We start from the raw sequence: 17,106 nt of genomic DNA, 5'->3' as shown, positions 1-17,106 counted from the left end.
CATATTTTACTGCATAATCATGACCACCACATTAACATATTACCAAGTATTCCTTGCATCCTAACCCTGTACCAAAGAGAGTTTAGTAATACATGACTTTTAAGTAATACCAGCTTCATATAATGGATATATTCCATTGAATCTGTGATGGTTATGCAGTGAAACACAGTAAAACGGTTTTCAAAGTAGGGGATGCTGTACCACTGAGCTAATACTGTCACAAGTCTTATGTGGCTACTGCACTTCACATGTATCTAGTGAAAATTAAAAAAAAAACAAACTTTAAATAAAATTAAAATACTGACATATGGCTGGTGACCAGCCAATGCAGAATTTGATTGATCCAAATATTTAGATATTGGATGTTTTTAATTAAGGCAAAAATTGTAACATTGTTTTAAATTTTTACTGTCAAATTTATCATTTTGGGGGCTGGGGATGTGGCTCAAGCGGTAGCTCGCTCGCCTGGCATGCGTGCGGCCCGGGTTCGATCCTCAACACCACATACAAACAAAGATGTTGTGTCTGCCGAAAACTAAAAAATAAATAAATATTAAAAATTCTCTCTCTCTCAAAAAAATTATATTTTTTTCCTATTGTAGTTTCTTTCTTTGCTTTTAATTTGAAGATCTCTTTTCCAATGTAGTATCTGTCACCTTTATTTTCTTTTCATGGTATTTGAAGTTTACCTTTAACTCAATAATCTAGCTGGAGTGTTTTATTTATCTTATTCTTTTGGCATATGCTATCAGCTGATTCTAAGTTTTTTTTTTTCTTTTAATAGTTGTCCTAGCACCATTTATTTCATAATGCTTCTTTTCCCCACTGTTTGATCCTGGATTTATGAAATAACAAAGTTTTATTTGTGATTGGGTGTGTTCTAGAGCTTTTGTTTGGTTTTCTTGATCTGTCTGTTATAATATCAGTACCACTTTATTTTAATTATCATATCTTTGAATTATACTTTAATGTCTGATGGTTCCCTTCATTATTCTTTGTTTTAGCTACTGTGATTCAGTCAATATAATATTTAAATACTTTTTTCATGTCAATTCATATGTGCATGTAATATATGGTGATCATATTTCCTAACGTCCAAATTAGACCACGATTAACCATGAAAATGTGTTCACCATAATATCAATGTTAAGTCTCCTCCTCCAAGCATAGGGTTGTGTACATGTTAGATGCTTGTTAAGTAACAGGATAAATGAGGTCAAAACATTTGATAGGTGTGTGACTTCTACAGTAATTAGCTTTTATAGTAAGATAACTTTCCTTTTTGCATGTTAAGAAAAAAATGCAAAGGTTATTTTCTCTGTTTTGTTTTTACTGTTCAAGGAGCTCTTAGATGGCTTATAGTGAAGCTGTCACCCACATATTCAATGCAGCCCAATTAGTTACTGAGAGTCACAATGCATTGAATCAGAGTGTAACTAAAGTCAAAGCTGTAGGAAGTAGCAGCAACACTAATGAATATTCAAAGCTGATCACGATGCAAAAAAAAAAAAATCCCACCATGCTTTAAATATCAGCTATAATATGAAGTAATCAGGTAGCAACTACTTGATGCAACTGCTTGAAAGTGATGTTTTTGATTGGAAAATTTCTCAAGAATTACATTTTAAAAATTAGGACTACTTTAAAAAAAGATTCAATTGACACTTTCTGATTTAATTAAAATATACATACACATATATAAACAAGTATTCAAATGTTAATCATTAGTCATATCCAAATAAATGAATCCAGCTTTTCTGATAAACTAAGATCATCAAGTGAAGGGTATTTAATGTATTCTTAGGGGTAATACTTAGACATTATGAAAGTGGAATTATTGGTCTAAAAGCTTAGTCATGGTGCTTTTAGAGGTTATTCAATCTATCTTTCTATCTCAAAGTAGAATTGAATCTATATTTATCATCAATATCATCTTAATCTTACTAAAGGAATAAAATGGTAATTGAAACTCTTAAGGAGTTTCACCCCTGCTCCCTAAAGAGACAATCATAAAAATACACTAAGCTCATATCAGGGTCTTTGATTTTTAATTTGCATATAGATACACAGTTTTTAAGAAATGTTCAGAGGTCAATACACATTCAGAAAAATTTCTATAATTTCTGTATTCACATATACCACAGACATTGAAAATTGATAATCCATTAATTCATTAATATTTAATTGATCCATTCATTAAACATTTTTGTCTGCCTTGAGGTGAACTTGAGGCCATAAAAATGCTTGATAATTAAATATTCAATTATTTTTATCACTTGACTAAGACAGGAAACTTATTTTGGCTCAACCTTAACTGAGTCAGAAGTTATAATTGCATAGGTTTTTAATGTATTTTGTGAACATAACCTTTTAATTAATATATCAACTGAGAAATCTCTATAATTGTACTAGTGAGGCAGATCACCCACTTTTACATCTTGGATTTATCATTTGCTTGCTGTATGATATTTAGTAACTTTCTTAATTTCTCTGTGTTTCAGTTACCTAATTTGTAACATAGCATCCATGGTAGTTCGTACATCATGGGATTAAATGAAATTATTCAAATAAAGGGTTCAGCACACTGACTGGTACATAGTAATCCCTGAATACAAGTGAGGTGCATTATTTTTAATTATATTGGGCATACACCTATGTGTTATGGTTTGGATATGAGTTGTTACTCAAGAAGCTTGAAGTGATTAGATTATGAGAGCTGTAACTTAACCAATAGATTAATCTATTTCTGGATTAATAATCTGAATGGACTAAAGGAGTGGTAACTGTAGGTAGATAGGGTATGGCTTGAGGAAGTAGGTCACTGGGGACATGTCTTTGGGGTTTATATTTTGTTCCTGGTGCCCTACTTGCTCTCTCTGCTTCCCTGCTGCCAAGAGTTGAGCAGTTTTCCTTTGCCATGCTCTCTGCTAGGTTGTTCTGCTTCACTTTAGGCCCAGAGCAATGGAGTACATGGACCATAGACAGAATCTCTGAAACTGCTAGCACCCAATTAAAATTTTTCCTTCTGTAAGTTGTTTTTTTGGTTAGGTATTTTGGCTACAGAGATGAATATCTGACTAATATATTATGGGCTATGGGTCATGCTAAATGTATAGCAAGAAAAACATAAAGATAGAATATAATTAGGCATTTGATTATATGTAATGTATATTATAAGTACTAGGGGAGATTGAGGTGGTGAATGTCAAAAGAGTTTTCATGGGAGCTGTGGCTTGAATTGAGACTTAAATAGTAGACAGAGCATTCTCTGAATAGAGGAGAAGGCTATTATAGTTTGAATCTGGAATGTCCCCTGAAGACTCACGTGTCAAAGGCTTGTCCCTAGCTGGTGGTGCTATTGGGAGCTAGTGAGTTGGGGGTAGTTAGGAGTTAGGGGCTAGTTGGAGGAGGTAGGTTACTGGGTGTGTGCCTTTGAAGGGAATATTTGAACCCTGAATCCTTTTCTTTCTTTCTCCTTTCCTTTCCTTTTCCCTTTCCTTCTCTGCTTTCTGGCCACCATGAGCAGGAAAGACAAAGGTGAGCAGCTCCATTTTGCCATGCCCTTCTAACATAATGTATTGTCTCATCACAGGCCAGAAACAATGGAGCCACATGACTATGAACTCAAACCTCTGAAACTGTAAGCCAAAAATAAATCTTAATTCCTTTAAATTGATTTTCTTAGGTGTTTTGTCATGGTGATGGAAATCTGACTAATATAAAGGCTACCAAGTAAGAGGAATATTAATGAAAAGAAAGAAAATGAAGGTGAAGATGAGTTTTGAAGGGCCATAAAAGTCAGCTAAGTAGTTGATCAGTTTATCATTTAATTTTAAATCTTATTCTGGCTTCCCAAACAAGGCTTTCATTTATATGTGTAGTAAATAGTCTCTTTAGAAATGGTCTGTTCTAAGGGGTGTGTATATATGCGTGTGTGTGTGTGGGGTGTTGTTTATTGTCCTTTCACTGTTTCAGTTGAATTATTTCATTTAATAATTACAACCACCATATAGATAGTTAATGTTATTATCAACCCATTTTCGTTTTGTTCTAGCCAGAATAAGTGAATGGAAAAAACTCCAATTTAGTACTTAGGTCATGATTGCTGAATCATTGATTATTATGGTTTGGATGGGAGATGTCCCCCAAAAGCTCACATGTGGGACAATATGAGAAGGTTCAGAGGAGAAATGATTGAGTTTTAAGAGTCTTAACCAATCAGTGAATTAATCCCCTGCTGGGATTAACTGAATGGCAACTGAAGTGGTAGTGTGTAGCTAGAGGAGGTGGGAATTAGGGCCTGGTTTGGGGGTATATATTTGTATCTGGAGAGTGAAGTCTCTGTTTCTTGATCACCATGACATGAGCTGCTTCCCTCTGCCACACACTCTGCCATGATGTTTTGCCTCACCTAGAACCCCAAGGAATGGAGCCAGCCTTCTATGGACTAAGACCCCCTGAAATTGTGAGTCCTCAGATAAACTTTTCCTACTCTATAATTGTGCTGGTAATGTCCTTTAGTCACAGCAGTGAAAAAGATGATCACAACATTGATTTAAGCTCCATATTTGAATTCAAATGACAAGGAATTCAATTGTCTAAGTAATACAGAAAACTACAGAGTCAAATTAAATAATCTACTTCATTTTTTAATAGAGAGACAGAAATTAGAATTTGTTGATATTTCATGTTTTCTTGGGAAGGAAGTATGGGGAAAGCGAAGATTTGTTATTTTAAGTGTACTCAGAGGTGGTTTGGGCGGCTTTGAAGTCTGATTTTACAATGCATTAGATATTTTTATCAACTTGACTCAAATAGAAGTGGTTGCCTTGTAGCCTAGGGGTCATGTGTAGCTTTTTAAAGTGCCATGTACACACAATCTAAAAGTTGATTTCATAGAAGAATGGGATGGAATAGTGGCCACTAGACACTGAGAAGGATGGGAGGGAGGAGGATGGAAAGAAGTTAAATAAAAGAGTACCAAAATACAGTTGGATAGGAGAATTTAGTTTTGATTTTCTATACCACAGCAGGATATCTACTGGTTACACTGATATATGAAATATTTAATATAAGTAGAAGAGTATGACAATTCCCAACTCACAGAAATGATTGATGATTAAGAAGATGAGAATACACTTTATCTTGATTTGATTATTTATTATACATTATATGTGTATATCAAATTATTGTACTTTAAAAAGTGTACTTTAAAAGTGTACTTTAAAAAGTGTATTGTACTTTAAAAAGTGTAGATCTTGAATTAAATACACAAAAAAATCTATTGTGAATCGTCTCCATGCTGTTCCCTCTGAAAGATATTAAGTGTTACCAAGAGGTAGAGAAACAAGAGAGAGCTGTAGAGAATTAAGACCAAGTAATATTTTGCAGTGTATATAGTGCCAAGTACACTAACATCTGACAGCTTGCACTGTGGTACATTAATTAAATTTAGTATAATAAATGCCATAGTTATGGTGGCAGCATGTTAAAAAAACAACTCTGAAGTTATGAATTGGAAACTTGCCTCTGCTACTTTCTAGCTGCGTGACCTTGGATAAGTCATTTACTACCCTACCTTGAGCCTTAGTTTTCCAATTTACAAATAGGGAAAATAATATTTCCCATATCTCATAGAGATATTGGGGGAATTAAAGGAGATTTAACGTACACAATGAGTTTAGAGTATTGCTTGGTCATAGCAAATCTTCAATAAGTGATATCTTTTTAATATTATTGAGATTAAGAAGTAGTATAACTTCAATATAATTTATACTGAGAATAATTTTCACCCTTGTCCAGGTTGGTTACCACTGTGCTCAAAGCTTTGCTAATCCTTTTTTACATGAGCATTTTATAAATTACTGACCTCCATCATTGTCCAAGTTGTCTCCACAAAGCATTTCCATGACAACATTGCAACCTGTCCCACTCCATCCCACCTGACACACACAGTGCCAACCATTTTGATCCAGGGTACATCGTCCATTTCCAAAGCAGAGCCCTGGGCAGCCATCTGAAAAGACAGCAGAGTGTAACAATCACAGAGACATCAGAATGGGATTGGCCAACGATGATGTATCTGCCTACAGGGAAACACCTAATCATCTGGGCCCCATTCAGATGAGGTGTTGAATAAATGGAAGAGGAGCTTGCTTACTTGCAAAACCTTCCCAGGGAACTTGTTATCCCTTACTTTGCAGTGCTTTTCCTTAGAGAGCCAATTAAGCATTATTAATGCTAACCCCAATTCCCAACCTCTAGTTCGGACAGGATGAAAACTATGGTGGGAATAAGAAATGTTTTTTGTTTCTTTTTGAAAAACGTGTCTCCTCATCTCATCAAAATAGGAAAGATAATGCTGTATGGTCAATAAGTTGGAAAAATATAGTAGTTTCTGTGAAGAGCAACTTTCCCTGACTACTTCTAGCCTATGCTGATTTTTCCCTTGTGATGTATTGTTTCAGGACTTAGGTATGTGGGTATACAGTTCAGACCATACCATTAACTATTTGTCATATGGTGCCTTAGAAATGTGCTGCAATTGATTTGTATCTACTTTTAAGATTATTATTGATTTGAGTGCCAATTGGAATATTTGCTTCTCTCATGTCTCCCGCAGAAGCTAGCGTAATAGTATGCCTGTAACGATAATATTACATGCTCAGCAAATGTTTATGGAATTAATCCATGTCTGATTTAGACTTTTAGAATTCTAGAGAGTAACTGGAAAATATATTTAATATGAAAGTGTAATGTTTAAATGGCCTTTATCCATTGATAAAGCATCAACACCAATAAAGGTCCCTCTTTAGACTTTTCTTAATTTTCTTTTTTCAAATGCCCTACTCTTTCTACCAGTAGTTCAGAGATAGGCTCTATTAAAAGGTAACTGCATGTGCCAAGTGATCAGTGGCGGATGAACAGAGACAGCAATAATAGCGTATATCTTTTGGATATTTTCCCAGTAGCAATACAAGGTCAGAGACTTGGATTTTATTGGGGATAATACAGTCAAAATTCGTTTTATTTTCTGCCTTTGACAGAAAATCTCATAAGTTTGAAGAACAAAAAATAAATTAAAAAATTTGTAGAAGTAATCCAGTGTTCTTTTCAAACAGTTTTCTATGCAATTATCAACAGACCAGAGGAAAAAAAGAATCTTTAAAATAAAATGACAGATGGCTGTTTGAAAATATGAAAAGTTATATATATATATATATATATATATATATATATATATATATATATATCCTCAAGTCATGGCACAGGCTGAACATACATAGACTTGAGAAAGTAATGTATCCAGATCCATTCTAATGGATATTTAATGGATAAGGAGAAATTGGGGATAATTTTGGAAATATTCAACTTCTGAAGCTGAAGTGATGAAAGATACTAGCATATTTGACAGAAAATCCCTTTGTCTGTCAAAGGCAGATCCCTGCAGGGATGGATGATGGGGTACTTCTAAGGGGATAATTCTGCCCTTGTTAGGACTTTAGAGTCCTTGTATATGGATTTAGAGATATTTTGTATGCTAAAAAAGTAGTTTACCTAACTAAACCTATTTACTTAATAATTACGTCTGTGTGTGTTGTACACATCCACCCACCTACCCACTCACACATCACACACACACACACACACAAACTCAATAAAAAGACAAAGAAAATTAGTCCTTAAAACTTCTCATCAGAGGCCCTGATGTAGCTCAGTGGTAGAGCGCTTGTCTAGTGTGTGTGTGCCAGTGGGTTTGATTCTCAGCACCACATAAAAATAAATAAATAAAATAAAGGTCCATCAATAACTTAAAAAAAAAACCTTCTTGTCAGTCCATTCTATTCTATGTGAATAAGTGACTTTTGGAAGTTGGTAAAACAAATTACCTTTTAGTTCAACTATTATGGTCTGAATCTGACAATATTACTCTTATATAAAGTTGCCAAAAGCAAAAACAAACCAAATAAAACATAAAACAAACAAACAAACAAAACCAACCAAAACACCACCCTTCATTGCCCACATGCATATTTTCTGCTTAAAGTTTATTTCTGCTATAAAACTGATGAGAAAAGTCTTACCTCGAACAGCATCTAAGTAGTGTGCTAAAAAAAGGAGGGAAAAGAGTGATTGAATGAATTTCTGGGAGACCAAAACTATACAACATGTACTAATGGTTTACCATCTGTGGCCTGGGAAGAGAACAGCAAACTCTGAACTGATGAAATGCCTGCAGCTCAAAAGTTGGTACACTGGCCTGTGACGTTTGTGAATAATATTTTCTGTGGGAAAAATATTAATGGCTTTTCTGCAAGAAACTCTATTAGGCTTTCTAAAAAAGTGTCATATTTCACTAAAAGTATAAGAACTGCATTTTTACATTTCAGTAATAACTGCTGTGAAAGAGTACTAGCTTCAACTTCTTATTAGTAATATCTTTAGAAGGGAATTCTGGAGTAGCCATCTTTGGTAATCATCACAATATTTAAATCCTCTTATGTGAAGGCAATAAACTTACTGTAGTGCAGGAATGTAATTACTTAAGCTGCATCTGAATCTCACCCCTCACCACCTTTTTAATGAATCTTAAATATTTTTCATAGTCACAGAAAAAGACTTACTGTACTTTTAGGAGGGTAGTAATATAGTTTATTAAGATTATATGTTATATATATTATACATTACTTTGGCAGGTTCGAACCATTATAACAAAATACTTTCACCTAAAAATGAAAGCTAAAGTACAGTCTACTGGGGAGAAAAGCACACAAATAATGAATTATATATCTAGAAACCCCCTCCCTTTCCTTTGCTGTGTGAATTTTTTGTCTAGTCATGGAGTGCCACTGGAACACTATGACCTACTTTCCCTAGCTGAACAATGGGAATTGTACATGTCCCTCTTTCTATGCAAGAAACCTTTGTGGCAGGCATGTGTATGTGTCAAGGGCTTTATTTTTTGGGGGAGAAGTGTTTTATTATGGAAATCTTAATTATTATCATTGTATTTTATAACACAAATATCACAAGATAAATTATTATGTAGTCATTCCCATGCCTACTGAATGTTCTTAGAGGCAGTATCCTGAAAATTCATGAAATTGGTGACAAGGGGTGAAAGAGGGTGGATACTTCAGTACTAACTCTGTACTACCAAATAAGGATAAACAATTCGACACAGATGTTCTATTGATGATAGGTTAGGAGTGTCTTCTTCATATACATTAAAGACAGCCTCTAATGATATCAAATGGCCTCTGTTAAAGTAGTCCCATTTAATGAAATTGCCTCTAAGTGCTTTCAACCGAAACAACCTATACTTTTCAAAGGGAAAAAATGGGCAGTGAATGTTACCTTCACAACAAAAGCACTTCTCTTATTAACTAATGACACTTTACTCCAATGTATCATCTTTTCTTTGAGTATACTCACAGCACTTGAAACAGAAAATATAAGGAATACTGAGGTAATGAGTAAGAAAAATGACATAAGGAATAAGTAAAATATTATCAACAAAATAAGAACCCTTCCAGTTCACAAAAGTTGGAAACTTTTAGCCAACTTTCCACGTCCTCCTCTTTTCCAACCTCAAGTTCTACTAAAATTCTGGCCACTGACTCACTAGACAGCTTTACTTCTTATTAGCCCAATTTACTTTGGTCAAAGTATGGTGGTACTTACCAATTGTGCAGTGGTCGCCCTCCCATCCAGGGCTGCACTCACATTTTCCATCTTTGCATTGGCCATGTTCAGCACAGTGAGAATGACAGGAGCGTTCTTCACATGTTGGTCCTACCCAGCCTTCTTCACATTGGCAAATTCCCCTTGAGCAGACCCCATGGCTACCACACTCCATGGTACAGAGCTCTGTGGGGAATTCAAAGAACATATATTAACATATTTTATTAAATATAACATTCATTCTTTCTAAAAAACATGAGAATTAATAACTATCCTAGTCCACACTTATTTTAAACAAAGTGGTTTAAAATAAACCAAATAAAATGTCACAAAAATCCCTAGCATCTTGGTGAACATACAAGAAATTCTGTAAGAAAGGTAGTTAAGTATCCAGTACAAAATAAACCCTAACCCAAATTGATTTTGAGAATTCTATAGCATGATAATGACATTCAAGGCTTAGAAATGCAATGAATGTCCAACAAATGCCAAGGAATTTTCCCTAAAAATTCATTAAGATGACAGATAATGTTGCAGGAATTTTATGATACTACAAGAAATCACTGGGGGAAAAAACAATAAAATAGTTCGCTAACTTCATTTAGGAAGACAACTTCAATAATTGGAAAGATAACTTTCTAATACCATGAATAATATACAAAAGGTAAAACTTCCAATGACAGTAATCAACTGGTTTCTCTGATCATACAATCATACAAAATGACTCCTGGTGGATCAAAGTACATAGTCTTCTTATTCTGACATGTGTTCAATATTGGGCAATATAATGATGGTATGTACTGGCTCTGCTGAAGTTCCTCCTTTATTCCCTCGACTGTTTGATGAAAAATGTTGAATATCAATAGAGAAACCAAATAAAAGCTTGCCCAAGTCTTTTCTTGATGTAAATTCACTTGTTAGATGAGAAGTCCAATACTGAAAGAATGCAATGGAGTTGGATTTAATGGCCTCAAAGAACAAAAAGGTTTGCAGAAGCTAAGTTGTCTGTTTCAAAGACTTCAATTCTGAAACTGTGGCTTTTTTTTTTTTTTTTTTTTTTGGTACCAGGGATTGAACTCGAGGGTACTTGACCACTGAGCCACATCCCCAGCCTTGTTTTGTATTTTATTTAGAGACAGGGTCTCACTGGGCTGCTTAGTGCCTCACTTTTGCTGAGGCTGGCTTGGAACTCATGATCCTCCTGTTTCAGCCTCCTGAGCTGCTGGGATTATAGGCGTGTGCTACCATGCCCACCTCTGAAACTGGTTTTATATGTTAAGAGGTATAGAGATGCAATGATATTAATAGACTTCATAGGTAGTAGAGTACTTTTTCAGTGAGTGCCAATATTTTTCTGATAAAGCTTTGGTTGTGGATATTATTATAATTTGTATCATTTTGTTCATTAAATTATTCACAAATATTTTTGAAGGTGAGGAAATAATGGAAAGACTAGTAGATTTGAAATAAAGAAACCTACATACCTGTTAACTCTGCTTAATAGCTATGTACCCTTGGACAACTTACCAACATGGTCTCTTAATCTCTGCTTGTATAAGTATACAATGAAAGTAAATATATACACCTCAAAGGTAGAATGGGGAGCTTTGAGATATATTTTAGAGGCAGAACCATCAGGACTTCTTCAATTGTTACATATGGGTGATAAAGAAAAGGGAAAATACAAGTTTGTATTAAACAAATAAATGGATAATGCTACTATTAATGGAATGGGAAAAGCTAGGGGAGGAATAAGGGTGTAATACCACCCAATAAACCTTAGAATACATATAGAGAGCCAAGTAAAAATGTCAATTAATCAGTAAGATACATGATTCTGACAGGTTAGGACTGAGATATAAAATCTTTAGTCTATAGGTAGTATTTAAAAGCATGGATCTTGTTGATATCCCTAAAGAAAGAAAACAGAAGAGTCTCAGGAATGATCCATGAAATAATCAAAGATTTATTGAATGGATAGATTGTTATAATACATAAAATTGTTATTTTTCATTTAAAATTAAAAAGATCAGGTTGAAAAAGGAACACCAAACAAAGGAATCTGTGAAGGAGAGGGATAGGAGTGATAGGAGGAAATTCAGCAAAACTGTGGTATAACTAAACAAAGCCCAAAGAGGGCACTATTTCAAGAAAGGAGTGGTTACATGTAATCAACAATGCTGAGAGGTCAAGTAAGACATAGGCAGGGACGGGCCCATTTGGTTTATCAATATGAAAATTGTGGATGACTATAGGAAGAATTGTATCTAAGGTGGACCGGAAGAGGTGAAACAGTGAACAGGAAGTTGTTCAGGGAATCACCAGGTTGTAAGAAAAGTCTAGACCACAGAAAAATATATTTTAAAAAGTTCAGGCTTGGGGTTGGGACTGTGGCTCAGTGGTAGAGCACTTGCCTAGCATGTGTGAGACACTGGGTTCCATTCTCAGCACCACATATAAATAAATAAAATAAAGATCCATTGACCACTAAAAATTAATAAAAAAAAAGTGGCCTTGGTCTAATAAGTGATAGCTTAGATAAAATTATCCTGAAATAGTCCTTAGTCCTTATATGTTAGTTCTGAATCTGATTGATATTATGGGATTATAATTTCATTTTTGTAGTAAATCTGAGATTATAATTCTGTTCCCTAAATAGTCTCCTTCAAGACACTAAAAAAATTGAACTGAAAGTGTCATTCTAAGATTAAAGAACTAATTGGCCAAAACTAATCAAGTCAGAACTGACTCGAAAAAATAGAGACAGTTACAAATCTTAGGCACGAGAAACATATCATTTCTGTTTTTTGCTTGAAAACTAAAAGGAATAGATGAATAGTATCAGCAAGATGGTAGACTAGGCTATTCTCAATGTAAACTCTTTGAAAAATTAGATATAATGGAACAATTTTCAAATCATAACTCACAAGAAAGAGAAATCTTTAAGTGCCATAGGCAAAGAAGATGCTATGAGTCAAAGCACTAAGCTCATGAGTCCATTCTCTGGCACCCTTGAGGGTTATCAGACAAAATAATGACTACAGGCTTGTGTATTTATGCCCACAGAGGGAAAAGAGATGCAGCTTCGGGTTCATTGAAGTTGAACAGTCAGACTGAAACTCCTGCAGAAAGCCAGGACTCTTGAATATCTGCAATTTCAGTGAAATGGTGACTGATAAACTCCACCCACTATCTCAGAGAGATGGACAGGAAGCATTGATGATATGGTAAAAATGATGATAATGATAACAGCAATAAGCTTGAGAGTTAGAAAACAATGTGGGAATAAAATACCATGAAATAATAATATGTAAGTTGGAATGCCCTGAGTGAAATATTTGTAAAGTCTTGTATTGTTCAGGAGTTATATGAGATACTTTGTCAACTATGCATATGAAAACTTAAAGGTGGAATTTTCTTTCTAGTAATAGAGGACTAAGTAATTTTTACTATTCCTTCCTGATAAGAACCAGAAAATCTGTAAAAAAAATATTTTAAAATCCTTTGGAAGATACTGGATTTCACAAAATAGTAAAGAATTACTGTGTCAAGTTCCAGGAGAAAAGTAAACCCAGAGTGGTGAGCCTGACATTTATGAATGCTTTTCCTGTAGACGGGTCTGTCAGTTATGGTAGATGAAGTTAAAAAAGGCTTAGAAGCTGGGTTCAGCTTTGTCAGTCTCATGGGTGCAGAAAAAACATTTTAATAGATAATGACTAAGAAATCTCCAATATTGAAGAAAACATTAATACAAATATATGAAGTAAAGTTAAAGGAATATAAAAGAAAAAAGGAAAAATTTATAAATGCAGCAAAAGACTTTCTGTCTCCCTTACTCATTAACTGAATAAACACACAAATTAGAAAAAATATGAAATATTTGAACAGCATGATTAACAGATTTGATCTAATTGACATATATAGAACATTGCAATAAATGACTACAAAATACACATAATTTTCAAATGCACATGGGACATTTACAAATATTAACCTGGGCTCTAAACCAAATCTCAAAATATTTCAAAGTATTGAAATTATATATAGGATATTTTCTGCCTACTAAGACATAAAACTTTAGTAACAAAAGATGACTATAAAGTTCACATATGTTAGAAAAACAAGAATGCACTTCTGAATAAACTATGGAAACAAGTAGGAAATCATGAAAATAAGAAAACAGTTTTAAATGAATGAAATGTATCTCATATCAAAACTTGTATAATGTAACTAAATACATGTGTACAGGAAAATGTATAAGGTTAAAAGGAAAACCAGTGGAAAAGCAATGAACTAAGCAGTCATTCTATGAAATTCTAAGAAGAGCAAAAAAAAAATGAAAACTAAAAACTAAAAGTGTTATGTTAAAATATTTTTATATTATTGAAACTGAGAAAAGATACCTATGATCACTTCCACACAACATAATTTTGAATATTTGAGTAGCACACTTAAGAACTTTAATATAATGGACATATATAGAATAGGTTCAACAAATGCAAAGATACCATATCATACAGATTAAGCTGTTTTATCAAAATGAAGTAAAATTAGAAATCATAAAAAAATAATGAGAAACCCAAGAAAATTGTTTATTAACAACACACTTTAAAATAATTTGTGGGTTACAGTTAAAAATTATATTGGAAATTAGAAACTAAATAACAGTGAAAATACTACTTATAAAAACTTGTGTGATGCGGCTTAGAAAGTAACTTAGAAGAAATTTATAGCCTGAAATGTATTTAGCAGAAAACAACAATTAAAATGTAGTATGCAAAGTGCCCAATTCAAGGATTTCTGAAAAGAACTACATATAAAAAGATGAAGGGAACAATGGAAGGCAACAACAGAAGTCAACAGAATTAGAAATAATAGAAAAGATCATTGAAACCAAAATTTGGGCCTTTGAAATGAATGCCAAAATAGAGAAACAAAGTAGAGCAAAGAAAAAAAAAAGAAGATACAAATAAACACAATAAATTAAAATTTAAAAATAAATGAGAAATGCTACTAACAACTTTATTCTAGGAAATCTGAAACTTTAAATGAAGTAAATATTTTTTAAGAAAACAAACTTGTGAAGGAATATAAAATTTACATATATGTTTTATATATAATATATATTATATGTTATATAATTTATATATATGTGTTATATATAATAAACTAATATATATTATATATATGACAGATAATGCAAATGGGTCAGCTTTTTGGGTGTCTCATCAAATTTTCAGAGGATAGATATCTCCATTTAAAGTATACCAGAGAATAGGGAAAGGCAGGAGGATGCTTCCTGGATCATCTTATGAGATTATATACTACAGTTCAAAAATAGGGTAAGAAAAAGAGAAAGACTTTTCAAAAAATAGAATCTCACTTATAAATATGGCTACAAAAACCTCCAATAAAATATCTGAAAATCAAGCAAATAATATACACATACTCCCTAGTATAAAAATCAAAACCAAGTAAGCACAAATTCCAAGATGGTTTAACTTTAGAAAAATCTATCAATGTAGTTTATCATTGAATTAATTCATTCTACTTTAATTCATTTCATAATAATAAAAGAAAAATTATTATCATATATATAAAGTGCACTAAAATTTAGATACTATGTGTGATAGAATCTCCTAGCAAAATAAGACTACAAAGGAATTTAGTGAATATGATAAGGGTGATTTACCAAAATCTTATAGTAAGCATTATACTTAGTAATGAAAAATAGAGATATTCCCCTTAATATCAGAAGTACTAGAATCAACTGCTATTTCTAATTTTGTGTTATATTGTAGATCTTTGTCAGCACAATGAGACAACCAAAAATATAAAATGTGTAGTACCCAGAGAGAGAAAGACAAAACTGAATACAAAGGTAAACTATGAAAACCCAAAAAGAGGATAAGAAGGATGCTATATACAAGATCAAAAGAAAAAGACCAACAACATGCCTATATATCTGGGAAAACCAATTAGAACATGTAGTTTTTAAAAATATCCCATTCACAATAATAGCAAATCTACAAAAAAGTGTTTGACATTCTTTAAATCCAAATTTTTAAACTTTGTTGAAGAACATATACAAAGGACTAAATCAATGGAGAGATATACTGTATTGTGTTCATGATTCACAAGCCTCAATATCATTAGGGTACTAACTTTCCTCTGCTAGTTATATAAATTCAATGTAATTCCAGTTAATATTCCAACATTTTTCATAGAGCTTGCAAATCTGATTCTAATATCCATATGGAACAGAAAAGACTAAGAATACCCAAGAACATTTTGAAGTATATACATTGTGTGTATCCTAACCTAAATGTCCAACATTGGGAAAATGGATAATACATTTTAGTGTATTCATATAATAAAAAAACATGCAGGTTAACTTGAAAAATGCAGAGACACATGCCTCTATATGAGTAAACCTTAAACACATGATAATGAGGGAAGAAACCAAATCATTCCTATAAAATTTAAACACAAGGAGAATAATACAATATATTTCATAGGTATATGCATATTCAGACAAGCCAAAAAAATGTGTGTGAAAATGATTACACTTAGGACAGTGTTTCTTGTGCAGAAAAGGGCAGATGATGAGATCACATGACAACTACCCTGATCATTATACACTGTATAAATGCGTCAGATTACCACACTATTCCCCATAAATATGTATCATTAAAATATATATTAAGAAATAATTCATTAAATAAAGGATACATAGGGATTTTGTATTTGTTAATTTTTAAAATAAAGTAGTAGTTTTATAGCTATTCTTTATTGTATTTAAAATGCCTGAAATATTTAAAAATAATTTACAAAAGAAAAAAAATTTTAAAAATCAGTAAGAAACAACTATCTTTAGGTACTGCTTTAAAGAATAAATAAGCACAGATATGGCTTAACCTGATTCTTGGCACTCCTCAACACAAAGCCCTTCACAGATAGAAGCCACAACCACTAGTATGATTTACAGTATCGGCACTGCCAGTATCCAGGTGGGAAGCAATATTCTCATGAGTAAGGGAATCCTAACAAATAAATTACTACAAATGGAGCAGCAGATCTTAAACAATAAGCATTTCTCATTTTGAATGGCATCAACATTCCTTCAATTGTATCTAGTTTCAGAGGGAGTATCTGTACTAATTCTAAGGTTTTTCAATCTCAACCTTTGTATAATCAGTAGTGTGGTTGGTGTGGGGGAAAGACTATCAGAAACCAGATGCTGGCAATTGTATAATTTATAAACATGATAGAAATGATATTTTTCTCTAATATATTTTTCTCATGAATAGTTCTATTCCATGTATAATATTTTCTATCTGGTTGAAAATACATTAACATTACAGGCCACAAAATATGACAAAAGAATCACAAAATATAAACATTCTTCCATGAAAATATATT

General features: G+C 33.0%; 1 protein-coding gene across 3 annotated transcripts in view; it reads right to left on the bottom strand.

Moving 5' to 3' along the window:
* Tenm1 (teneurin transmembrane protein 1) overlaps positions 1-17,106 on the bottom strand; it is a 556,980-nt gene that overhangs the window by 161,477 nt on the left and 378,397 nt on the right. For all 3 annotated transcript variants that reach the window (XM_077793578.1, XM_077793579.1, XM_077793580.1), the window contains exons 12-14: positions 9,685-9,870; positions 8,085-8,108; positions 5,870-6,016 (exon numbers count right to left, since the gene is read on the bottom strand). In XM_077793578.1, coding sequence (XP_077649704.1) covers positions 5,870-6,016; positions 8,085-8,108; positions 9,685-9,870 — 357 coding nt within the window. The remainder of the gene's footprint in view (positions 1-5,869; positions 6,017-8,084; positions 8,109-9,684; positions 9,871-17,106) is intronic.

The sequence above is a fragment of the Urocitellus parryii genome, chromosome X (genome assembly GCF_045843805.1).
Source record: "Urocitellus parryii isolate mUroPar1 chromosome X, mUroPar1.hap1, whole genome shotgun sequence".
Taxonomy (NCBI): Eukaryota; Metazoa; Chordata; class Mammalia; order Rodentia; family Sciuridae; genus Urocitellus; species Urocitellus parryii.
This window is presented reverse-complemented; position numbering and strand designations above follow the sequence as displayed.